The 25,099-nt window shown below is 33.7% G+C and overlaps 2 protein-coding genes and 1 pseudogene across 15 annotated transcripts; 1 reads left to right on the top strand and 2 right to left on the bottom strand.

Moving 5' to 3' along the window:
• Positions 1-1,190: 1,190 nt before the first annotated feature.
• Positions 1,191-4,615, bottom strand: LOC133285450 (probable serine/threonine-protein kinase WNK9). 11 transcript variants are annotated; one of them, XM_061482681.1, is made up of 9 exons: positions 4,412-4,615; positions 4,292-4,329; positions 3,872-4,099; positions 3,525-3,745; positions 3,168-3,325; positions 2,635-3,076; positions 2,132-2,512; positions 1,684-2,017; positions 1,191-1,563 (listed from the first exon to the last, which is right to left on the bottom strand). In XM_061482681.1, exons 1-9 carry the CDS (start codon positions 4,484-4,486, stop codon positions 1,479-1,481), a joined length of 1,962 nt encoding a protein of 653 aa, XP_061338665.1. In that variant the 5' UTR covers positions 4,487-4,615; the 3' UTR covers positions 1,191-1,478. The 11 variants fall into 11 exon arrangements, with proteins under 11 accessions (XP_061338665.1, XP_061338663.1, XP_061338659.1 ...); XM_061482679.1 differs by having other exon boundaries at positions 1,191-1,931; positions 1,965-2,512; positions 2,635-2,831; positions 2,916-3,076; XM_061482675.1 differs by having other exon boundaries at positions 1,191-2,512; positions 2,635-2,799; positions 2,866-3,076.
• A 4,671-nt stretch (positions 4,616-9,286) lies between these two features.
• On the bottom strand, positions 9,287-15,012 carry LOC133285436 (uncharacterized). 4 transcript variants are annotated; one of them, XM_061482651.1, is made up of 9 exons: positions 14,960-15,012; positions 14,124-14,282; positions 13,540-14,011; positions 12,365-12,482; positions 11,589-11,710; positions 10,868-10,953; positions 9,999-10,108; positions 9,896-9,928; positions 9,294-9,677 (listed from the first exon to the last, which is right to left on the bottom strand). In XM_061482651.1, exons 2-9 carry the CDS (start codon positions 14,212-14,214, stop codon positions 9,615-9,617), a joined length of 1,095 nt encoding a protein of 364 aa, XP_061338635.1. In that variant the 5' UTR covers positions 14,215-14,282; positions 14,960-15,012; the 3' UTR covers positions 9,294-9,614. The 4 variants fall into 4 exon arrangements, with proteins under 4 accessions (XP_061338634.1, XP_061338635.1, XP_061338636.1 ...); XM_061482652.1 differs by having other exon boundaries at positions 14,942-14,983; XM_061482650.1 differs by lacking the exon at positions 14,960-15,012 and having other exon boundaries at positions 9,287-9,677; positions 11,589-11,697; positions 12,361-12,482; positions 14,124-14,935.
• LOC133285430 (uncharacterized) lies at positions 14,942-21,826 on the top strand (annotated as a pseudogene).
• Positions 21,827-25,099: the final 3,273 nt, after the last annotated feature.

The raw sequence follows: 25,099 nt of genomic DNA, 5'->3' as shown, positions 1-25,099 counted from the left end.
TAGCATAAGCATTAATGAAGAGAGATAATGAACAAGGACAACGATAGCTACATTAAATTAATAAACATGAGTAGTCGCATTTAGAAGTCTTTTTCTTTCAAAACTCAATTGACGGCAGTTAAATAAATAGCAAATATATTTTTTTTTCTTAAAAAAAATCTAGGAGTAACTGCTAGGATGAGAAATGCGAAGATACGCCATCATATGAAAGTATAGGACATCATATCATGATTTAGAGTGCCATGTAACTGAAGCGAGATAGACACAAGATATTCAAGTAAACATTTAGAGTGCTTTCTCTCAAACTTTTTTAGCACGTGACTCTTCAATGAGAAAGGGACATATCCAACTTGCAGTGAATTCTAAACTTTAAATTCCTTTAAACCTTTTGCTAGATTAATGGGTTTGTTCATTGTTTGGCCAACAAATTTTCCATGTAGGGGTATGCCTATTTATAAGGCAGTAATAGTATTTTGTCATAGCCAATCAATATCTTGTCCATCCTTTTTAAATATCTACCAAGTTGGCCTCTACTCTCTATGACATACAGCAGCAAAACCACATGGCGCAGCTGTTATGTCCAAGTGTTCATATTTACAGAACAGTTCATCATTCCAAAAGATGGACCATTTACTATGGTCTCAGACGGGTCATCTTTAGCGTTATCCATTGAAATGGAGAATATAAGGTTAGTTGTCAAACAACTTGTTAAAGAGATATCATATACGATATAAAATCATTGATATTTCTTTATCTAACAGTTTAAAAGTTATTAGGTTGAATTTGTGGCATTGCATAATTTTCTGCAATATATATTTCAGAATTTTCTTTCTATTAACGATTGTCCATATCCCTGTCCTAACTGTCGGGTTTAATCGGGAGTGATTTTTATTTTTTAAGTATAGAATTCACACAAGAACTTTTGAATTAATTTTTCTCTTTATTACATTGCCAAGGAACTAAAAACAAATATCTCCTTGGTTCGTGAGACATTCTTAATTCTACAAGTATATGGTTACATGATACCTACAGCTTGTTTCAGGTGGATAATTCATAATACACCCATTTCTGAAATGACTTGGCTTATTACTCATTAGGCTAGTGGGAAATGTTAAAAAAAGAGAAATGGATAAAAACTTGTTATAGAGATGAAAGCATCCCATATTATCTTCCAAGTATATAGTACCTCAAGGATATGGAGATGCAATTCAGCAACTCAAGGGAAAATTTTGCTTACATTAATGTAATTGTGTTAGCCTGTGTATGGTTCACATCTGACCATTTTTTTTTTTGTACCAGATCAAGTGACCTTACTAGAAAAGGGTGCCCACAAGCTAGATTACATCTAGTAACTCCCATCACCTTTGGCTCTGATTTTCCTTTCCCCTAAATTTAAGCAAATAGGCACCCCTTTAAGTATAGGTACATTGGTGCCCACTTATGATGACAAAATAATGAACTTTAATAGTTTCTAGATTCTAGACATCTACAGCATCAACAGGAAGCGAGGTTGCCCTGTGAAGCGACTGTGGAAGCAAAGCTCGTGTAAAGAAATCTTTGGCTGTGACCATATGCTCAGGACTGTTAGACTGACCCGTCTCATCAACATTTTGAATCATTTGATCAGCCAAAGTGGTGCATTTCTCAGCATCAACAGGAAAATGCTTCCCAGAAGCTATATATCTCAATAGTGGTTTGTTGTGCTGTTTCTTCAAATGGGGTGTAACTGATAGCCTCAGAACTCCATCTTTCCCATGATCTAATTTTTTAGAGTCAGGAGATAAGCAAGTAAATTTTGGTTTACCCCCTAGTTGATGGTCTCTAAGCTCTCTTAACTGCATTTGGTATTTTGCTTTGAGCCATCTTAGTTCTTGCCTAATTTCATTCTCGTAGTCCAAGAGAACACAATCTGATACAGTCCTAGAAGGAGACTTTCTAGTATTGAGACCACTTTGATCATCAACATTATTGGTGCTTCCATCATCCTTGATGGTTGATAGGCTAGATGCAACATGAGCTTGGTCACAATGTATGTCTTTTGACCCTTCAGGACATAACTCCGGTTCATCTCTCTGAGCCCATATATCGGTATAATGAATGCCAGTGGATTTGCTTGATTCAGCTGGTGTACCTTCTGTAGCACTATTTGCAGACCCTTCAACTTGGTATGTAATCTCCTCAAATCGACCATGAACTGCAGCACATCCGCTTTTAGAACAATGAAGAAATTGCAGATTCTTGGCACATGGATTAATTGGTGATACATAATCAAATATGGAACCGTTTGCAGCACAATTGTGGCAGAAACTTGCACTTGAACATTCTGAAATTTCCTCTATTCTGGGTCCCATTTGCCACTCTGGAACCAAGGTTAAAATTTCATTATCTATCATATTTGCTAATTTTGTTACATCTTGGTCAGTCATATCAAGCTCAACTACCATTTCATTTGCAACATTCAATGCAGTATCAGTCTCAGTGTCAAACGAGAAGTAGATGTTTCGAACTCGACCTATTTAGAGGAATGCATAGTTAATTTGCTTTCTTTGCTCATGTAATGAGAACAACAAAATAATATAGAATAATAAAAGACCAAAAAAGTTCAAGAAGAAAATAAGAAAGCGAAATGCCAACCTTCCTTATCTGCTAGTCTGATTCTTAGAAAGATGCCATCATCTTCTCTTCTCCTTCCTTTAATTGTGGTGTCAACTTCAGCCAAATCATCATCCTCTTCACAATCAAAGAGATCAATCTCACTCGTTTCAAAATCTTCTTGATGATAATCCAATTCAGATATAAGTCCATAACCACCAAGATTATCAGTGTACCCACTCATGAAGGCGTTGTTAATGCTATGAATTCCATTCAGAGGTTGTCTAATTATTGGGGTTACTTCATAGCAATCTCTTTGATACTGAACTGCTTTCAAGTCAGATCCATAATCATCAATTTGGAGAAAAGGGTCCTTCAAGAGTTCCTTAGCTGAAAGTCTGAGGGACACAGTTGCTAAGCATTTCTCTACAAACTGCCTAACCTCAGGATCATTTACTTTGTAAAGAGCTTCTGGCTTCTTCCCCTGTAAAATAAACATGTAAATAAGTGGGGCAGAAAGAAAAACCAAATAGGAAAGTGAGTCAAGGCAAAAAAAAAAAAAAATTGGTTCTTACAGAGACAACTTTTTTGTAAATTTGAGCAGGATGGTTACATTCACTGTAAGGATATTCAAAGGTGACCATCTCCAAGATGCACATTCCAAAAGAGTATATGTCAACCAATTCATTGTAATCCTCTTCGTACACTTCTGGAGCCATAAACTCAGGTGTGCCTGGAGTACAATAAAAAATAAAAAAATAAAAAAAATCCAAAGTCTTAAACTGATAAATTGTGCAGACATCATAAAATACGCTGAAGCATTTGTATTCAGAGAAATGTAAATCATAAAGAACTAATTATCAAAGAAAAAAGTAACAATTTTATATTCATATTTGGAATAAAATTAAAGGTTTTCTTTCTGTTCTACACACCAACACAACGAGCAGCATTAGATTTGCGGAGAATTGCAGCAAGACCAAGATCACCAATTTTGATTTCCCCTTGGTTGCCATTGATGAAGATGTTATCACATTTGAGATCTCTATGAATCACAGGAGGGTCATGGCTGTGGAGATAATGGAGCCCTTCCAAAATCTGTCTGCACCAGTGCTTAATAGCTCTGATGTTAACTCTTTTATGTTTAAACCTGTACCTGCTCAGACAATGAATATGAACACACCCATATCAAAAGCCAAAAACAAGAAGCAGCAGTTAAAATGACCTGAATAAAGCATTGAAGGGAAGATATACCAATAATAAGAAAAAGGACAAGGCTTACTGTCTAAGAGTCCCAGAGGTAAACATCTCAGTGACAAAGTTAATGTGCCTGTTGGCAGTATCAACCCAGGAGGTACAGAACTTCATGATGTTCTTGTGTTTCAATGTCTTGAGAAGATGAATTTCACAGTATAACCTCTCAAGGTCTTCAGGATTCTGCAAAAAGTCATAAAGCTTTACTTGGTTCCATGCTACTTCTATCCCTTCATACTCATCAAATGCTTTGTAGCTGCAACAAATGAATAAGGCCTCATATTAAAAAGATAGAAAGAAAGAAAAAACTCATTTTGGTGAAACCCCACAACTATTCCACTTAAACAAGAATAAAAAGGAGAAATTTCAAAGCAGTTGGAGATTTTTTTTTTGGAAAATCCTGCGGTGGGTTTGCTGAAAACCAAGAGATTAAGGATATGATGCATACACTGTCTTGGAAGCTCCTTTGCCAAGAATTTCATTGTACTGCAAAAAATGGAATTCAAAAACCGGAATCAAAATAAAGAACTAAAAACAAAAGCTGAGTAGTAAAAGAGAGGGTATATACTCTTCCATATCTTCCCGTAGGATCCACTTCCACAAACTCAGAGTTATCTGCCTCAACAATTGCAGCACCATTCATGATGCTTTGTTTCTTATTATCTGTTCTTTTCTTTGTTTTTATTTGTTTGCTCTCTACAAAGGCTTTTACTTGCTCTCATGTGAGCAAGAGGGATAAAGAACACGAGAAAAGAGAAAAAAAGTTAGTAGTTTTGTCAATGTATATAGAATAAATCAGAGGAAACTTTAGTAACTAATTACTTGGTTTTAAGTGGAGGTAGAGAGAGAGAGAGAGAGAGCCTAGGAAGGTCCATCAAAAGGACAAGGTTAATTACCAAGTGACAAGTGACAACCACCCGAGACAACAAGGCTAAGAAGACTTCACAAGGTTGGAGAGTGATATTTCAGGCATACCTATAATCTAACACCACGGTTACCAGACAAAAACTGACACAAACAGACTCTCTCTTTTTACATCTCATCACGAGCTGTAAAACCATCATCACTCTCTCAATGCAACAGCTTGCACAACATGGACCAAACAAAGTTTTAGGCTTTCTTATTCATCAAACATTTTATATGGTGTTCTACCAGAAAATGGGAATTTGGGTACTGTGCATTTATGGGGAAATTAGCTTTGCATCATAAAAATACTATGAAACCTTCCAAGTTAGTTATTTGGGTCTTGTTATGGTTTTACTATAATGTTTTTATTTTTGATTTATTACTTGTTTGGGCCATGTCCTCGGTGTTACTTGAATATGGGTGCTTTCTTTTTTCAGTTTTCCACTGTGGAGGAGGACAGGTAGCCTACAAAATTTGGGGTTAGGACCACAGCTGTGGAGGACAGTGGAGATATTTGGTAAGGAGAAAAAGTTCATTGCACTGGGATCACCGTTGCTTTTTATTTTATTTTTTATTAAAAAGAAAAAAAAAGTTAGGCCTTAAAGGAAAATATAAAAAAAATATGGGTAAAAAGATTTTTTTTTCTTTTTTAATAAAAAGGGGTGGGTACCACGTTAGTGGCCTCAGATATAGAGAGAGAATGTGACCAGTGCTGCTGAATAGAGTTGGCAAAAACAAGCCAATCCGTTGGGTAGCTCGTAACCCGCCAAAAGTAAATTGGGTTGGGTTGGAAAAAATAGCTGCCAAGCCAGTTCGGGAAAAAAAGAGTCAACCCGCAAGTCAAATGGGCTAGCACGGGGGTTGAGTTTTTTTTTTTTATAAAAAATACAAAATATAATATACAAAAATGGATAAAACCCACACATGCTGTCAACATCTTTTTTCTTTCTCTAAACCCAAGTCTCTAATCTTCTCACATCTCTGCTATTTTTATATTGTTAGGCTGTGTTGGCTCTGTTTGGTTCAAACATCTTACCCAGTTAGTAGCAAATGGTTCTGATTGTTTTTCGATGTTGGTGCAAATTTGTTGTGAAGAAGATTCGAAACTAGAATATTTTGCTTTTATTTCTCATTTTATAACCCTTTGTTTAAGCTAATGGAAGTCAATAGTTGGTCTATTAATACTACAAGTTCATTTAAATAAACTCAAAACGAGCCAACCCGCGAGCTATTTTTTCAAGCCAACCCACGAGTCATATTTTTGAGCCAACCCGCGAGCCAACCTTAACTCGACTCGGGTCGGGTTGAGTTGAGTTTTCTGTCTCGTTTTTTTTTCGAGCCAACCCTATTCCGGCTCATTTTTTTTTGGGTTGCATGCGAGTTGGTCGAGTCGAGATGGGTTGGCTCGTTTTACCAACTGAACACTAGGCCTAGGCTTCAAGCTTGTGCATGTTTGGATTTTTGGTAGAGAATTGCTTTTGAACCTTAAATTTTAATTTTTTGTTATCAAGTATAATCTCTATTCTTTTCCAAGTTTTTTTTGTTTTGCAAAGAGTAGAGTGTATTTATGTTTTTCCAATATAAATCTTCCACAATATGTTGAATAAAATACCTGAATATGAAAAGCTTGCATCAGGATTCGGGATACCAACCAAACCAAGTGACCTAAAAATTTCAATTGCTTTCTAGCAAGGCTATGCACATACATGCATGGTGCCCCAAACAGGTTTTAGTGCCTATCATCATCATGTAGAGGCCGGTGCCAGATAAGGCTAAAAGGGTGGTGGCTTAGGACATAGCAGCTTAAGACCAGAATCTTCCATCATTTCATGACAAGCCATTTGTGCCTATGGGTGTATTTCGTGGGAATATATAAAAAAAAATAAAAATAGAGAAGTAAAAAACTGATAAAGTATTATTATACAATAAAACCTAGAAAATACTTCATCAAATAAACTTCACATAGAAAGCTTGGCAACATTGATGAGAAAGGGTTTTGGTTTGGTTGTATCGAATTCTGCTTTACCAACGCAATTGAATTTACAGTGTGTTATAGTCTCTAAATACCATAATTTATAGCAAACTCAAAGTTGCTCTTGCTGCGATTTGTCTCTCAACTAACTAGGCAAGTCTATGACTCTTAAGCCTTCATTTATGCTGTAAATATTTCAGCACTAGATATTTGTTTGGTTATACTTCTAAAATTGGGTGAAAAGTTAGGAAATGAATTTTTAACATGATTTTTAATATAAAATTATAAATATATCTAAAGGTTTTTTCCCCCCCCCCCCCCCCCCCCCCCCCCAAACCGTAAAATCATAACTGCGTGTAGGAGAACCCCAAAGGTTTTATTTAGTAATGGACAAAATAATGAACACTTAAAGTTGTCTGATATGATCTTGTGAAACTAACACGTTCTAAGAAAAAAGAAAAATTTAATTTTGTCCTTTCTTCTGAATCGGGTGTATGAGGTGATTCCTTTTTGATAAAAGAGTTACAATTCTAAAGATTAGAACAAAAGACAATGGAAATGCGTGTAATTTGAGAAATAAGTGTTATTATAATCGAAGTGTCTAATCCTGCAGTTACATTTGTCTGATTGTCTCTATTACATTTACATATACACAGACTAAACTTTTGGATTATGTAGCAGAGTCATCCAATACGATTTCTCCAGATGCCACCATATCCAAAACAAAAGATAAAACAAGAGTTGGTTAAATTGATATATGATTGATTTTGGTTAAGCAAGATTTTGGATTTAAATTTTTATGAATGTAAAAAATTTTCTTTAGAAGAATTAACCTTATCATGATGTGAATATTTTTGACTCAAATAAAATATGATACTTGTGATTTATCAAAAAAAATAAAAAATGAAAAATGAAATATTTTTTTTTAAAAAATAACTGTTTTATATATCCGATTTCTACGTTAATCAAAATCTGTTTTTTCTTTCTTCAAAAATCTCGTGTTTTCCTAGGTTCATTTTTGTCGTTCGGCTCAAGGACAACAGATCAATATTGTTGGCATGTTCGCACGAAACATTTCAATTTTTTAATTATTTTTTTCTCTCTCTCCGGAAATGCTTAAACCTAATTTCTCTGCTAATAGCAGAATGTTTTTGTCATGCTGTCAAGCATTCGTTGACTTGAATGGTTGGTTGGTTGAGTATTGATGTTGTTTTCGCTTTTCGGATTACTAATTCCATGCTATTTCTACATCTTGCATTTTTTTTAAGTGGGTTTCTATACCTTATTTTGACACCAAACTTCCAAAAAAAAATAAAATAAAAAATCTAAAAAAAAGATATATTTTTTTTTAAAAGTAATATGCTGTTACTGTGTTGTTACCATCAAGTCAACAACAAAGGAGGTATGCATCTTACATAATGCAATGTTAAATTTTTGTAAGGAAGTAACATCTTTTGAACCTATATGAATGCCAATTCTTGTGAATTCATATGGGAGTGGATCATAATTTGATCAAGTATAAATTTTATATCCATGTCTCTCCTTACAAGCATTAAATAAATGTTGCATTGAAAAAATGAAGGGTTTTATTAATCTCATGTTAAAGGAAATAATTTATCTCATGTCATGAAGACAAATTTGTGAACTCTATCACCTGAAAAATAAAAAGAAAAAGAAAAATGTGGCACAGTTATCGAAAGGTGTGTAGGAGATTAAATTATCACATGTAGCATAAGAGTAGTTTTTTTCCATAAATAAAACCATATTAATATTTATAAATATTTATAAAGAGAGACATAAACATAAAATTTTTATATACAATAATTTCTGATTTCATATACCTAATAAGCAATAGTGAAAAGATAAGGTATGCATAGTGACCTGAACTCATTTCATTTGATGAATCTAACCGAACGGGTTTGCTTCTTTGAACCAAACTATTTTATTTAACCAAATCGATTTTATTTTATTTGAACCTGTTCGAAACCAATTCATATTTCAAAATCAATTCTTTATTTGTAATCAGTATCGAACCAGTTTTGAATTGATTTCGAATCAATTTTAAACCAGTTCTGAACTGATTTTAATATTGATTTTTGAAACCAATTCTTTTGGTTTGGTTCAATTTTGAACTTGTATATAAAACCATTTCGGTTCTTAAAACTGGTTATAAGATATACAGTTCACTATTTTAAACAGCCTAGTAAAAGGTTTCCCATTCACATATTCGTTTACTGCTTGCAAGTTATTCAGTTTAAGTGAGAAAAGAGCAACGCAAAATTTATTTGTAAACAGGATCTGAAGAAACACAAATTTTAATTTTGTTTCTTCAAGCGTAAAGTGTTGAGCTTATGATAAGTGTTTAACTATCGAGTGCTCATACCAACTAGAAAGCGTACACCATATTTAGAAGTGTATTTTTATTTTGGTTCAAGAAGCATACATAATATGAATCCAAAAAAGAAGCATATTTAATATAAAACTTACTAATAGTTTGTTAATCGTCTCAATCCCATTTTTTTTAAGAAGACGCATCTTCTTTTTTTTTTTTTTTTTTAATAACCAAACAAAAAATAAATGAATTTTCAGAAAACATTTTTCATCTTTAAGAAGTCATTTTCCATATAAACAGAGATAAACGGATATTCTCATCTTCACATAAGTGGTTTATTGATTTCTCTGTCTCTCTATTTGGTCCATGGCTTATTCATAAAGATGTTCAGACTTTAGATCAATAAAGTGGTCATCTTCCAAGAGATCACATTGTCATCATCTATTCATTGAGGTCAGAAACTATGGAATTGTCAATGAATAGGCCAACTGAAGAGGAAGAGAAAGAGAAGGTCAACTATTGTCCCTTTCATCCCAGCATAAAAGTAACAGTGCAGTATCTTTACTCTGCACATATGTTACTTATTGGGTACCCTTCCAGAATTGCTTTCTCCATAATCTTATCCTGGAAAAAAAAGGCAATTTCAGTTTTCCAATTGCGACGTTGTGGAATATAATTTAATAACAAGAAAAGCAAGTTAAGCTTGATTGAATCAAAGCTTTAAACATCTTTGTTCCTCATGAGTTAAATTTAACTTTAAAATCAAATTCAAAGATCACAAACCCTAAAAATGGATACATATGTAGTTGAATTCAAAATGTTGAAGTAATAAATAAATTTACCTGGATTACGGTTGTGATCATCCCAGGTCCACCCTGCAGTTATTCAAATTGAGAAAATCTTAATAAAAGTAATATAATTGTAGCACCATTACAAATTTACCACCTGAAATTGCTTTTTTGTCCATGATAAATCCTTCCACGTTTTGGAATGGGCTGATTGCCATTCTGTTGGAACCTGAATACTATCCACGTGTTGCAAAAGCCTTAAGCTATCTGCAATGTCATTAGGTCCCAAGTGGAAGTTAAAATATAATGAAAACAAGAGAGAGAGAGAGAGAGAGTCTGAAATCTTGCACAAGTTTGTATAGAATAAATATTAAAAGCAATTGTTTAAGATTAAGAAGCATTTAGTGTAAAAAGTTTTGATACTTTTTTTTTTTATTTCTCCCCCCGGTAATCTCATAGGTTCCCTATGGAATAATTCGGAGTTTGAGGCGAGTTCAAGATTAAGGCTTTAAACTCCTCCCAAAGATAATACTGGAAAAGATCGAACGCATACTCTCACCCCCACCTGCTAAGCTCCCATGCGTCAACTAAGCCACCATCATTTGGTATAAAGGTTTGATACTTTAAACTGAAATACTATGGCAGTGTTACATGACCAAACTGGTAAATAAGCCAGTACAACCTATTCAACTAGCATCTACAAGCCAGTACAAAGTAGTTTTCTTATGAGGAAAAGTAATTATAACTTATTAACGTAAAATAACTTTCCTAGACCACCATGACCTGTTGGGCATGAATCACAGTTTAATGGCATCAGAACCCTCAACCATTGATTCAGATCCAGGAGCAATTGTAGAAGTTAAACAGTTTTAACGAGGCTTCATCAGCCAATTAGTCAAGATAGATATCCACATTTCTAAAAGAGCTATTGTACAACATACTAATCTCAAGCAGTTGAATTCCATCGTCAATAACGCAAAAACTGAAAAAAGAATAAATGAAAAGACAAAAAAAAAAAAAAAATACTTGTGATGAATGCCTCCTCCCAGATTTTATGTTCTGACCATGATGGAGCAACTTCACGAAATGGGATTCCTTCACTCCTGCACACCCTGCATATGATGCAAACTAGTGCTCAATCGCGTGAGAAGCAGACAGTTTGTGCTTGTTAGTCTCTAACCTATACAAATATGACATTGGCCGATTTCTTTTTATTGTTTTTGCGCTTCCATCCCGTGGTCACATCTTCCTAACAAAGCAATATTCCTGTTTCAAGTTTCATTTTACCCCTGCAATGTACATTTCTATGTGGCCAAGACAATCTCCCAATATTAGAGAAAGCAAGGTTCCCCTATAAACCTAACTGGTTTTAAGAAATAAATTCACAACTGTGACACCGTAGTGCTAAGAACTCCATATTAGCATAATAAAAAAAAAATGCAATTGCTTAGGCAAAGAACTGGAAAAATTATGAGTACATCTACATTTAAACAAAAAAAGACATTAGACAATATACCATCAGTAGACAATTCAAACACAACAAAAACAGAAAGGCTATGCTGTAAGTCTTATTGTTAGCAATATAAGATAAAGCCCTAATTCGATACTAGTATGAAGCAAATTGTTGAACTATAGTCCATTGTAAATAACATAAATTTTTCTACAATTTCTATGCAAGGGCATAGTTCCTCTGTGGTCGAAGAAAATACAGCAGCAAAAAAGAAGAAGATTTATAATCAAATCATACTCAAGCACTAGTTGGCGTATTGTTCCTGGAAGAACACCATCAGTGATAGGGGCTGTCCGTACTTCAAAAGGGTATTTATTTCCATAATCACTCAGGGCCTTCCCATCATCTGAATCCCAATCCTATTATAAAATAGGAAATGAACACTAAAAGATGTACATGCACGTATACCACAACCAGAAGGATAAAGTAAAATCCATGATCCATAAGCTTATTTCATATAATGTTTTAATAAACACAAAAAAAGCAGAAACACGGGAGAAACTCAAATCATGATTCCTTTTGCAGTCGATAAATGTAGTGAGCATCAAATGATCAAGAAAGCAATAAAATAATATTTTAAATAGAAAACAAACTAAATAAAGGCTTGGAAATCGATGAGGAAACGAGCACTGTTTTAGTCATCAACATGACAAACAAAGAATAGGAATTCATTCTGAAAATTACCATACTACAAAATGAATAGAAGCTGAACTAGAAGGTTTGTAGTAAAAAGCTATGCTTGTTAATCTCTATAAAAAATTAGTCCATCCTAGCCAACAATCACTTTTATTTAAAGCAAGCTCACTGCATAAGTTTTAGCATTACAATAACTCAAAGAAGTCCTATTACAATACCAAAGTATGAGCAATCCAACCATGTTTAGCAACAGCTTTAGATCAAATTATTGGAGGTGATTCAGCAAAAGTAGGGTTACTAAGAAAAAGGCTCAGAGAATTCTAGCATAAAATAAGCTTGTAAACAAGAATTTATGCTGAGAGATCAAATAAGCTCACCTTGCAGCATACAATGAAAAAATTTGTCACACATCCTTCAAGTATCTGATCACCATCATTAGACAGCAACAGTTCTGTCACTGAAGGGGGCCTGAGCTTTTCCAGAGTCTTCCTAATCCTGCATTGTAGACAAAATTTCCAACTAATAATTTCAAGGAACATCTGCACTACAAGAAGTAAGAAAGATGACTGTAAAGAACCAATTCAACCCAAAAGCTTAATGTTGAATTGGTTCTTTACAATGACTACTGCAATTTTATATTGTCAAAGACTTGATTTTGTAGATAGATGCAAGAGAGCATGGAGAGGGTGGGGGTTGCACACAAGGGAAGATTCTAAAAGTTATAACTAACATGATTTGAACCTATATATAAATTTCTACAACAATGCATTCTGTCCTCCATTCTTTGCCCCAACACCCCCCCCCCCCCCCCCCCCCTCTTTCCAACCCTAAAGCAAAACAAGATGACTGCAAAAGGGAAGGAAAAAATTATGCAATTTTCAATTCCAAAACATAATATCAATCTTTATATTTTTTAAGTTTCCACTGGCATTTATAAATATTAATAATAAAGTTTAAAAGAGAATCAATTCGATACAGGATTTATAGACCCTAAAAATAAGTTTTTTTTTTTTTTTTAATAAAAATTTGGTTCTGGTTTCAAAAAGCATTAACATATTTAATCTATAATCATGTGACAGACATGCCAAATAAAATCCGGGAAATCAATAATGAAGTCACTGGTGTCCCTTTTAAACATAAAATAAAACCTGAGAAGCCAAATCATTAAATAACACATGCTGGCTTGAAATAGAATAGAAAGAGTATTTCTAAGACAGGACAATATTATATCAATAATTTCTAACAGTTCTTCAATTGTATGTTTGAATAAATCTTCACCATTGATTCCTGGATGTCTCCCTTCTAGAACTTAATCTACAAAACAAAATGCCTCGAGAGTCTAGACTCTAAACAACTCATTGAAGCAATTTTAAGAAAACAATAATAGATAAAAAATGCTCATACATTTAAGTGTCAGTACCCTCATTAATTAATGTCCTATTATTTTTCTCAAATAGGATTTCAGGAATAGCACCAGGTTGTCTTTTATAGGATTTCAGAAAAAGCATAGAAGAGATTAATAACGCTTCTAATTCAAATGGCATAAACTAACCTTACCCAATCTGAATATTTTGCAGCTGCAACATCCCTCCCATATCCCACTACAGCCAAATGTGCACCATTTCCTCGGATACCAAATGCAGGAGGGAAATAAGTCTCAACATGCGCATGCACATCAAGAATTTTATTCAATCTTTTCTCATCCACAGTCTCACATGCATTCAATTCTTCCAAATTACCGCTAACAAGAGTTGTAATGGCCAGCTCCTCACAATCAATCCTCTCTTTCAATGCAATTGGCAAGACCTTGCACATTGAATCCTTAACAAGCATCTGCACTATGGGTTGCAATATTGGCAAGGTTGTTGATGATGGCAGCGAAATTGCAGAATTATTATATTTAAATAGAAGCCGTGGAGCCAAATTTGATAGAATTAGTATAGATTCTGAAAGTCTTTTCATATGTCTTTCCCAAAATAACAAGCATGAAGCATTGTTGTGAGTACGTGATGTTGTGTAAGCACCTGGACCAGAAGCTATCCAAATCAGTTTTAAAATAAACCAGGAAAGGCATAAGAAATTCTTATAAGAGTTATTTACTTGATTTACTAAAATATTTACTCATTTTGAATGTACCTGTATGAGCTTCAAGGAAGACTTTAACTGGAGGAGCATCTAAGGTGTGTGAAAGGATGCCATTACTGAAGAGAAACCTTGAACCCGACATTTGTTTAGCTTTCAGACAATAAGAAGAGAATTCAAACCCATATGAGATACTTGTTCTACAATTAGATGCTGCACTCACCATATATTAGAGAGGTCAGGGCAGAAAAACAAGGAAAAAAAATTGGAACCTGAACAGTGAAATAATTATGCCCTACTTTCTTTTTTTCTTTTTCTTTTTTTCGGTTCATTGCTTAGCAACTAATCCGATTCGGGACGGGTCCAAGATTAAGGCTTTAAACCCCTCCAAAAAATATCACACAAATTTATAGATAAATCATCCAGAAGTTCATTAACTTATTACTCATTTCCCAATTCCCATCCTACTTCTACTTGTGGATTAAAGAAATAGATTTGTGTCACTATATCTCCACGCCACAGTTTTTAAGAAAGAAAAAAAAGTAAAAAGGAAAGAAACATGAACCCACAATATAAAATTCAAGTGGGAAGAGAATCGAAAAGAAAAAATATAAAGAATTTAAACAAGAAATTGTTTTCAAATTTTTTTTGTTTTTTAAGATTAATAAGGAAAGGAACGACATTGAAACGTTAGCATGTGAATGGGTTTCAGGCACAGATAAATAATGCTCCATGGTACAAGATACTTGTGAAAAACATATGATTCAACCAGATCATCAAAAAATGTAAGGGACATCGCCAGTTACAGAACAAACAAAATAGCAAAAACCCAGAAAGAGCACAAGACAATTAGTGAAGAAGATCAAGTTTACATGACACAAAGCACTAACAGCGAAAGCAGAGAACGGCTCAGAGTCACAGCAGATACATGCGAGAATGAGAGAGACACGGTGCCGTTTGGGTGCTTCTTTGCTCCTTTTACCCACCGTTATTTTTTAGGGAAATTATTTTATGGGTTTTATTTTATCCTTTAACATAACACAACAAACTTTCCTACACTCACAACATTTTGTGGGGCCCACACTTTTTAAAACAAAAAAATAAATAAAAAATTAAGGCACGCAAAACGAATCTCTATAACATTACACAATCACTTTTCCTACAACATAACTCTTATAAAACCCTTATTTTATTATGCAATAGGATAACTTTCTCGTATCAAGAGATATCGAAATCTGTTTTTTTTTTAATAAACTGTGGGTTTCATTATTTATTGTGTCATAGGATACGAGAAAAGAGTAATCCATTTTTTTTAGAGAAAAGTTCACCAATGCCCTTGTGGTTTACTTCAGAATCACTTATGCTCCTGTGGTTTTTTTCTTATCACATATGCCCATGTGGTTTGTAAAATGGTATGTTTTTTATCACATATACCCCTGTGGTTTCTTATTTTTTACAAAGCACAGGGACATATGTGATAGAAAAAAACCACAGGAACATAAATGATTCTGAAGCAAACCACCGGGGCATTGGTGAACTTTTTCCTTTTTTTTACTACTAAATAAGAAAAGGAAAATGTGTTTCTCACATTCTATCGGATTAATTATCTCGTACAATACACCAAAAAATAAGAAACTTTTTTTATTTTTTTTTTATCTTTTTCTCTCTACTCTATAGTGGATTTCACTCACTCTATTATGTGTTGCATAAGATAATTTATCTTATAAGTCAAATTAAACATATTTCCCAACAATAAACGAGATTGTATTTTTTGATGTTAGAAATAGATATATTTTATCATAGACACATCACACATGATGTGGAGAGAGATCCATCATCCATTAAAAAAAATGGTGGCACAATCTTTTATGGGTTTAGTGTTTCTCCTTTTTTTTTTTTTTTTTTGGTTTTTCAAGGTATCCTTCACTCGACAGTCGAAGATTAATTATTTTTAAAGCGGGAGATTATATTAAGTGGATAAATCTCTCCCTAGTCGTGTTTGTTCTTTTAAATGACATAATATTATGTTATTTTTTCATAAGAGAAAGACACAAGTAATGAAAATCATGAAAGAAAAATAAGTGAATTTTTTTAAAATTTAAATTTCAAATATAAAATACTATGTTGTGTCTTTCTTTCACCTAAAATGATATAACTTTATCTCCTTTAAAAAGACAAATATTTTTCTCATTTTTAAATGCTAAAAAAGGAAAAAAATATGTGTCATTTAATTGATACAAAATTATGTCATTTATGAAACTATATGCATTTTTACATTTTCTCTCCTCAGCTTTCTTTTTCTTCCTAACTTTATAAAAAAATAAAATATAAAAAATACTAAAATAATATAATTTTATTAAAAATAATATATCTTTGTGTTATTTAAAATATTAAATATTTTTTCAAAAAAATATATCAAATAATTATCTCACGTAAAAAGAGAAAATAATTTTTCAATAATAAAACATTTTAAGTTATTTTAACCAATTTTCTACCTACAAAAATAATTCTTAATAATTACATTTTTTTTATTACTCTCTCTCTCTCTCATGTTCTTAAGATGGAAGAAACGACTATGGAATCGATGCACCTGGTCTCAGAGATTTGGTTCACGCTTTCCTCGCCACCAATCATTACAATGTTCAAGTCTGCGCCCCTGATAAGTACCCTATTTTTTTCTCTCTTCGTCTCTCAACGCTGCATTATTATTTTGTTTGTTTATTTGGTCTTTGTAGCAACACTTGATTTTTCTGGCACTTTGTGGTTTGTATTACATTTGTTAACTTGTACTGGTTCTGTTTTTCTGTTTCAAAAATTGGATCATTTCCAGTGAGAACTCAGTTGTTAGTCACAGTATTACTTGGCTTCACCCTATAGCCGCTAATAAAGTTAACATTGATGGATGTCATCTATATTTTTTCTGTGCTTCTGCGTATTCAAACTAGCTCACTCTGCACATCCTCAAGAGTCAAGAACAAATATGTACGTTTATTTTCTCTTTTTATCATTTTGATTATTTAACCCCCTTCACCTTCAAGTTATGTTTGGATATCTTATGATGAATTAGAAGGAATGAAATTAAATTCTCACATAATTATTTGGATATTTTATGATAGAATGGAAGAAATTTTTTATTCTATTATTTGTAAAGTGAACAGAATGACAAGGAAATTAGTAAACAGTAAGTTGTTTCCATCTTATACTTCAAATTAGGGGTTAAAAATAGAGGTATTGGATGGAATAGATTCCATCAGGTTCCATTCAATTCCATCGCATTTTAAACAGTTCCACACAATGGCAACAAATGTCATTTCATTCCATCCCTTCCATTACATCCTTTGACATTATTCCAAATATAGATGTCCTGTAGCAATTTTGAGCCCTATGGAAAGGGTGATGGATCTTGGGTGACCTCATGTTATATGATGTGTTCTGCCTGATGTTAAGCTTGAGATTTGGACTTACCTCTAATTTATTTGAGTTACCGGTAGTCTTTGGAATAAGATATTAAATATCTGGATTTAGAAATTAGAACCGTATATCTCGGTAGTTTCTAGACAATTGGGAACTCATCCGTATGGGTGAAAGTGACTGATTTGTTGTGAAAGTGTAGCAAGCTTGTGCCAATTGATGGAAATATAGTGTGGCAACTGGGTCTGTCAGTGAATGCACTAAGTTTCCCATCAGTTTATGTGTATACTTTATAGTTTATAACTTAAAACTCTTGTCAGTTATTTAAATTATTTTTCCCTCATTCTTTGATTAATTTAAATTTTCTCCCTTTTATTTGACTCCAGATCCATATATATCTTCAGTCTCTCAACAATTTTTTATCACTTTTGGTCCTCTTTGGAAATGCTGAACGTAATTTCCGATCTTTAACATTAGGGAACAGAAAATTACATCATAATTTGAATGCTTGATTATTTCTTTTAAATTACTTTTGGTGGAACTGCATTTAAATACATTAGATTCTCTTGTCTTACAGAATGTTTGCATGCAAATTATTTGCAGGGACTCCTGCTGATTGTACTTCCCTGGGAATTTCTAAAACACTCTTTCCTACAGTAGATAATTTGGTACATTTTCCGTTTGAATATTTAGTTTTGCTCTCTAAGTTATTACATTGCTGGAATGGACTTTTTTCCCGGTACTCTGTTGTCTTCTTGACTATTTTTCTTTATCACATTATTGCAAGCCTTTTTATTTATTTAGAAAATCTTTAAAAGTGTGACCGAAAGGTCATAGGTTCGAATCTAGGACACAGTCTTTACAAATATGCAAGGTTAAGCCTGAGTATAAAGATTGCCCTTACTCCACCTTCGCTATTACAAGCTTTAGGAGAATCTTTAAAAGGTGTAAGAAAACTTCCAGGACAGTGGGATTTTGTCTCCTATTTGCGCTAGTTCTGGTTTTCGACTTTTATTATTTTGTTCAGAGATTCTTTTTGTCTGAGAAATTCCTTGCATATAGGACCTATTTGACTAAGTTATGCAAGATAAATAAATTCATCCAGCTGGTTGCTAATATATGTTCTGCATATGAACAGGTAGTCAGTGGCATAAACATGGGTAGCAATTGTGGTTATCACATGTATGTAGCATCTTTTTATTTCTCACGTCCACATCTTTAGTCATCTTAAATTCTTAATACTTTTCTACTTCTGAACTTCAAATTATTCCTTTATGACTTAAAAAATGGATGCTTGTTTGCCAAGAAACAGGGAAGGAGGAGGCAGAGTTTTAGGCCCTATTCTTTTGTTAAAAGTACCATTGCCCATCGTCAGGATTCATTAATCCATGCAGCATTTTTGTGCTTATAGATGTACTATGTAGGGTCCCTTCTCAGGCACGGTAGCTAGAGCACAAGAGGCTTTCTTCTATGATATACCTGCTATGTCCAGGCTTTCTTCTATGATATGCATGCTATCTCCATTTCATACGACTGGTATCTTTGCAATATTCTATGGCTATATTGCTGAACTTATTTGAATATTTGTTTTGGATTGAATATTAAAGAGTTTTTGTCAACATATAAATGGAACTATGACTGGATGAATGTCTCTAAGTAATATGTCTCGCAAGCATTATATTATAAGCTACCCAATAATCTTTCTTTTTTCTCAACTGCTGTTTATTGTCCTATTTGACCATTTGGGGGTTACTATAAGTGCAGGGTTAAAGGAAAGAGCAACTTAATGACTTCACCCTTGCTGCGCAAGTATGCATACCTATCATCAGTGCCTTCCTAGTTGAGATAAAGAATCAAAGATACCCTCAAAGATGCTTTTTGAATATAGATTTGCCAAGCAATGTTGCTAATCATAAGGTATGTTGCTTTTTTGTGTTATGTTTAGCTTGTATTATATTACTAACATGACATAGCCAGATAGCCTTGTTTTACTTAATGAATACATCATCATTTATCATGTAAATAAATAGAGAAAATTCAGTCACAAGAAGGGGGTTGAATTGTGACTACTTTGAAAATTTAGCAGCCTGAAATTTTGTCACTCTTCTGAGGTGTTTCCCAAGTGTTACTTGGAGTTTACAAATATTGAGAAGGCTTAATCTTCTCAGGTCAGAGTTAAAAACATATTATATTGATAAGAAACTTTTTTCAAGGTAACATGAGTTTATCAATTTGCACAAGTCTTTTGACTTCATCAGATCTTTTGACTTTCTTGATAGGCTAAACAGGTTTTTACTCTGAAATCAGAATATATAAGCTTGACAGTTAGAGATTAAGAGAGCATACTGAAAGGACTTTATATTGGAATATTGGTTCATCCTTGTCCACTTAGGCTACGTCTAGTCCCCACCAAACCAGATGAAGTTTCCGCAATATCAAGTCGTCTTTACAACTTTGGAAGCCTCTTAATGCTTTACAGCTGAGTGTTCTTTTACTACTAAGGTTCTCCAAGCTCCCTACTCAAGTGTTCTTTGCTCACAACAGTCTCTTTAGGTTAACACCTCACTTGCAGATGATTAGCACACCTATCTAGCACTTACAATCAAAGTACAACAGTAATAAATGATGATAATGTAAGTGTTTGCTCATGTGAACACTCAAAAAGTGGATAATACAATAAAATTGAGCAACAGAAACACTTTTGAACTGATATAAGCTTGGAAGCATTAAGTCTATTGAAGAAAATATGTGAGAAGAGATTTCACTGTTGCATTTGGTTGTAGCTCCACGGACTAGAATCTTCAAGTGTTTCGACCTTTTATACCACTTCTACCTTTTCCAGAGATGACTAGCCTTTATTTTGTCCTATTCAGCAAAAGTATTGGTTTTGTTCCCCTAAAGACTTAAGAGGGTTGTAGTATTTGTCTTCTGTGTTTCTCTTCTTATCTTGTGTTAAGAGTCTTCCGAGCTTGTGGTGTAGTCATCTGAGTTTCTCTTCTCAGTGTGCTTCTGAGATCTTCTCTTCCTGCTGCATTTTTAGTCTGAATTACTCTTCTTATCTTCATGGCCTTAGTCTTCTAAGTGTCTTCTCACTGCATGAGTTGTACTTTCTGGGTTTTTCTTTCTGGAGGTCTTTTCAGTTTCTGATGCTAACTCGATTCTTCTAAGATCTTCTGATGCAATCTTTCTCATATAAATTCTGATCTCAGAGCTTGGTTCTTGTGATAATCTCAAGTACTACTTTCACTACTTTGATAGGAAACAGATACAGTAAAGAGATGAAAAAGGGAAAACTGATATTAATAAGACTGGATTATAACACTGATTCTGTTACTAGTTGCGCACGTATCGTACTTACACACAGCTTAGATATGTTCACCGTGATATTCAGAGAATTAAAATTGGCTCATCGAGACTTTGTTAATCATTAAAACCGGTGTATAAGTCATCAGAGGGTTTTGGACTTAAAGAGTAAATTCATGTTATGATGAAATTAATATGATGCAGGACAAATGGGGTTGAATAAAATTATATGTTGGTTTTTTATTAGTTATAGTAATTTTCGTAAGGAATTATTTTTATGGATTTTAATTATTTTAAGTAATTTTACCATAATTATGGTAGAATTAAAGTGCCAATTGGAAAAAAAAATTATAGATTAGGAAAATCCTAGAAGATTGCTTACTTGTCAGCTTTGAGCATGGAATTAATGCTTGGGATTCTAGAGAAATGGTTAACTCAGTATGTAAAAATCAAAATAAGGTTCTAGTCTCTGAAATCTTGAAAATAATATATGCCATTCTGTAATAAATCTATTCATTTTAATGTAACGTTATCTTCCAAATATTTGCTTTGTGTTTTTTTTTCCCTTCCCATATCCTACATATAGAACTTAAAAAAATGTATGTACGAGTTCAAAAGATTTCTATTGCAGGCTTTGCCATCAGATTATTTAGTTTTCCATGCAAAGACTTATAATTAATTCATGGGTTGTCTTCTGTGCGTCATAAAAAGGATACGAGCTGACCAGGCAGAGCAGGGTAAAAGTATCGTTAAGATGAGATGTAAGCAAGTCACCTCTGAGACACGGGGACGAAAAATGTTACTGATATAACCAATACAGACACAATAACACCTACAGAATTTGACATGTCATCTATATCACCTGAAAGTCCTTTATTTGCAAGAGAAGTAGGTTCATTTCTCTTACTTGAAAATCTCTATATTCATTTAGACAGCTTCCAATATCTCTTCCAATCTCTAAATTGTAGGTCTCTGAATTGTTGCCATTGTCTCCACAAAAAGGAGCCACGAACTCTAATCACTTTTTCTTTATGGAGAAGTGACATTGATAATATTACTATGGGAATATTATTTTTTATGCAACATACAAAAAAAATAGGTGAGATCCATTAAGGAGAAGAGAGAAAAAGAAAATAAGTGAATTTCATTGATTTTTTTGTGTTGTATGATATAATTTTATCTCATGCAACAAATTATTTTTCATGTAACATAGAAACAATATTCCCGTATACTAATAGTATTCTTCGTAATGTGAATTTTACTCAAAGACCCACAATGTATATGTTACAAAATGAATAAATAATAGCTCTTGACCTGAGCACCAAAAATTGATGACCATTTAAATGGCCTTTTGAAGTCTTAGGCTCAATTATGGTCGTATAGGCGTATAGCACAATGCCTCTGTTTTCCTTTGGGCTATAAAGCACAAAAAATAGCTATTTTGGCCATCAATTAAAATGAGATTTAGTTTTTATTTTGCAAAAATTAAACAAATATTTTAAATTATTATTCTCCTTTTTTTTCGTGGGGGTGTTAGTAGAGGGGCTTCAGGTGTTTCATTGACTACAGAGCTTCGAGTTGCCAATTAAACAGGGTGCAAAAAAGTTCAAATACTAAGTACACTCTGGTTAAGAAGCATCTACCCAATGTTTACATTTTGATTATCATGCCTCTGATATTGCTTTTGTCAGTCTGACAATATAATTACCACAAGGTATTTAATCATCCCTTATGGCTTATAATTGTTGCCTCTAATGATTCCCAATTCAGGATCAAATGTCATATGATTAATTATAATGTCAGATCACCATTTCCCCCTCTTTTTTTTTTTTTGGCAGGTTGTGATTAGTGAATGCTTTTTCTTGGCAGATTACTTTAGTCTTATTATAGTGATTTCAACTCAACACCGACCAAAATGTCACTGTTCATCAATTTTTTTTACTTAAATGTCACATGAACAATGTTATTTTTTAATCTGCCACGGGGGCAAGTTCGCTATCCGATGTAGCGAACTCGGTTTGCTGATCTGTCATATTTTTAGTAGATAACAAGTACCAAGTTAAAAAAAAAAAAAAGTTTGAAGTTCGCTACCCCGCGAACTTGGTGTCCACTAGAAATGTGACACGTCAGCAAACTGAGTTCGCTACATTGGGTAGCGAACTTGCCTTCGTGGCAAATTGAAAAATAACACTGTTCGTATGACATTTAGATAAAAAAAATTGGTGAACAGTTGATCAGTGTTCCTGATTTCAACCCAATCAGCTGCTAAAATAATTATTTAGGTTCCGAGCGGTTTGTTTGCTACGGTATGCATGTTGTCAGACGTCAGTTTCACTGCTCTATTATTATCAAGGGTCTTGAAAGACTTTTCCGTAGAGCTTGTTATATGTTTGAATTAGAAGGCCTATTCTCTGTAACCTAATAACCCGTACTCATTTTTAGATAGACTAGGTTAATGCCTGTGCTTTCACAGGTCAACTTCAGTAAGGGAAAGATAGGAACGAACTATCATCTAAAGTCTCAACAGGTTAAAATAGACAGCTTACCAATAAAAAGCCTTAGAACAAAAAATTATAATTTCCTCTTTCCTCCTCCCACCCTCCTCAAAAACCTCAGGATGATAGAGTACATCTCCGTCATGTACATATTTAGTAGATCATATGATTGTTAAAAACTTGTGCAAAAACTGTAAGCATTCAAGAAAAAAGAAAAAAGATGGATTTGTAAATAAGAACTTAGTAGATTCTTTAAAAACAAAAATTGAGCATCATTCTATGTTGGTGCTACAAAAGTTAAAAGAAAAAGGGAAAACAAAACACTCTATGGTATGGACATAGTAAATATTTAATATACATCACGAGCCTCTTCTCAATTATGTAGTGTGTCCACGGCCTTCATTTTTTCGATGGCAAATAAGGTGAATTTGATTCCACTAGTATTGACCAGAGGATGTGCACGTCTTCATAAGGGCAAGACTTGACATCTTCGTACAGAATGTAAATCCCTCTTCCTGAAATGTTGGGAAAAAATATATGCAAAAATCACTTGCCTCTAATGGAATGAAGCTAGCAAGGGGAAAATGTCTTTGTAAAAAACACGTTTCCAAGGATTCAAATTGTAGTGCAGAAAGAAAATATATAAAATCGGATTTATTTTGTTTTTACTTAAATTTCAAATCCCAATGAACTGGTAATTAAGTATGGAAGAAATTGAAGTGAAATAGCGAACTTTGGTATATTTAGTTGGTTGTTTGAAGAATAGAAGCTTTATGCAAAATATTTTAACAGTGTAAAGAAGAGGACACAAGCATTGCTGGATTAAAACTAGCATGTACGAGAGACAACAATGAGATGCAGCTATGGACAGCATCAAGGAGCGTACTCTTCTTTTGAGTAGAATTCAAATGGAACCACATCTTCTTCAGTGGAGAGAGGAGGGATTGCAGCCACCCCATTTGGTGAAGTGTGTGTGGCTCATGCAGATGAAGGGAACTGGTGGGAAATAACAAGAGCGACAAGAGAGATAAAGAGGCTTTGCTTAAACAAGGGTGAAGATTTTGCAAGGTCACACTGTTCATATTCTTGGACATTTTAAATTCCATTGTAGGCCAGTCATGAATTAATTAACATTTGTTGCGGTTATAGTGTACTTTTCAGACATTTTCTCCCTTGTAGAAGAAGCCCCTCCACCAATCAGTTGTGCATCTCACACTATGATCACCCCAAAATAGAAGACTCTCTTGTTATCCATTTTACCTTACCTAATGGCTTATTCTTGAAGATACTTCCATGTTTTCGCCATCATTTAGCATATAAACTTGGTGGTAATTGGCGCACGTTGGGAAGGTTTCTTTTTTTGACTTATAGGCACTCCTCTTGCATTTCAAGCAAGTACATGCCTCCTTTCAGAGAACCTCCCACAAGGTTTTGTTTGGTATTTGACACGTCGCTAGGGTGCCTTTTAAGAGTGAAAAGTTCTAGAATGTCTTGGTGACTCAGATTTGACACGTCACTTCCATGAATGTGAGATCATCTTCCTTACATCTGTAGTAGGTACATCTGTCATTGAATAAGTGACACTTAGATAAAAAAAAATGTTTTTCTCTTCTTTTCATACAAGAAGACAGTCATTTTTTATTTTTTATTAGATAGATACATTGAGTGAATGGTACAGCAGTAGTACCATAGATATTTTCCATAAATGTCTTCAATTCTAGAACTGGAGGTCATTATTTTAGCATGTTTGGTTTAGTTTATGGAATTCCAAAATCATGTTTTTAACCGAAGTTACAAGAGACAAGTTTTGCCCAAATCATT

The sequence above is a fragment of the Gastrolobium bilobum genome, unplaced genomic scaffold (genome assembly GCF_033153095.1).
Source record: "Gastrolobium bilobum isolate Gb01-03AN ecotype WA unplaced genomic scaffold, APGP_CSIRO_Gbil_v1 utg7290, whole genome shotgun sequence".
Taxonomy (NCBI): domain Eukaryota; kingdom Viridiplantae; phylum Streptophyta; class Magnoliopsida; order Fabales; family Fabaceae; genus Gastrolobium; species Gastrolobium bilobum.
The sequence above is the reverse complement of the archived record's forward strand: the minus strand, read 5'-3'. Positions and strand labels throughout refer to the sequence as shown.

Coding starts and splice junctions, on each gene's coding strand:
- LOC133285450 (XM_061482672.1), bottom strand. CDS start 4,486: ATGAATGGTGCTGCAATTGTTGAGGCAGATAACTCTGAGTTTGTGGAA. Junction 3,326..3,524: donor TAATGCTGCTCGTTGTGTTG/GTGTGTAGAACA, acceptor ATTGTACTCCAG/GCACACCTGAGTTTATGGCT. Junction 3,077..3,167: donor TTTACAAAAAAGTTGTCTCT/GTAAGAACCAAT, acceptor TTTATTTTACAG/GGGAAGAAGCCAGAAGCTCT.
- LOC133285436 (XM_061482649.1), bottom strand. CDS start 14,295: ATGGTGAGTGCAGCATCTAATTGTAGAACAAGTATCTCATATGGGTTT. Junction 14,012..14,123: donor CTTCCTTGAAGCTCATACAG/GTACATTCAAAA, acceptor CTTCTGGTCCAG/GTGCTTACACAACATCACGT. Junction 10,954..11,588: donor ATACGCCAACTAGTGCTTGA/GTATGATTTGAT, acceptor CATCATATGCAG/GGTGTGCAGGAGTGAAGGAA.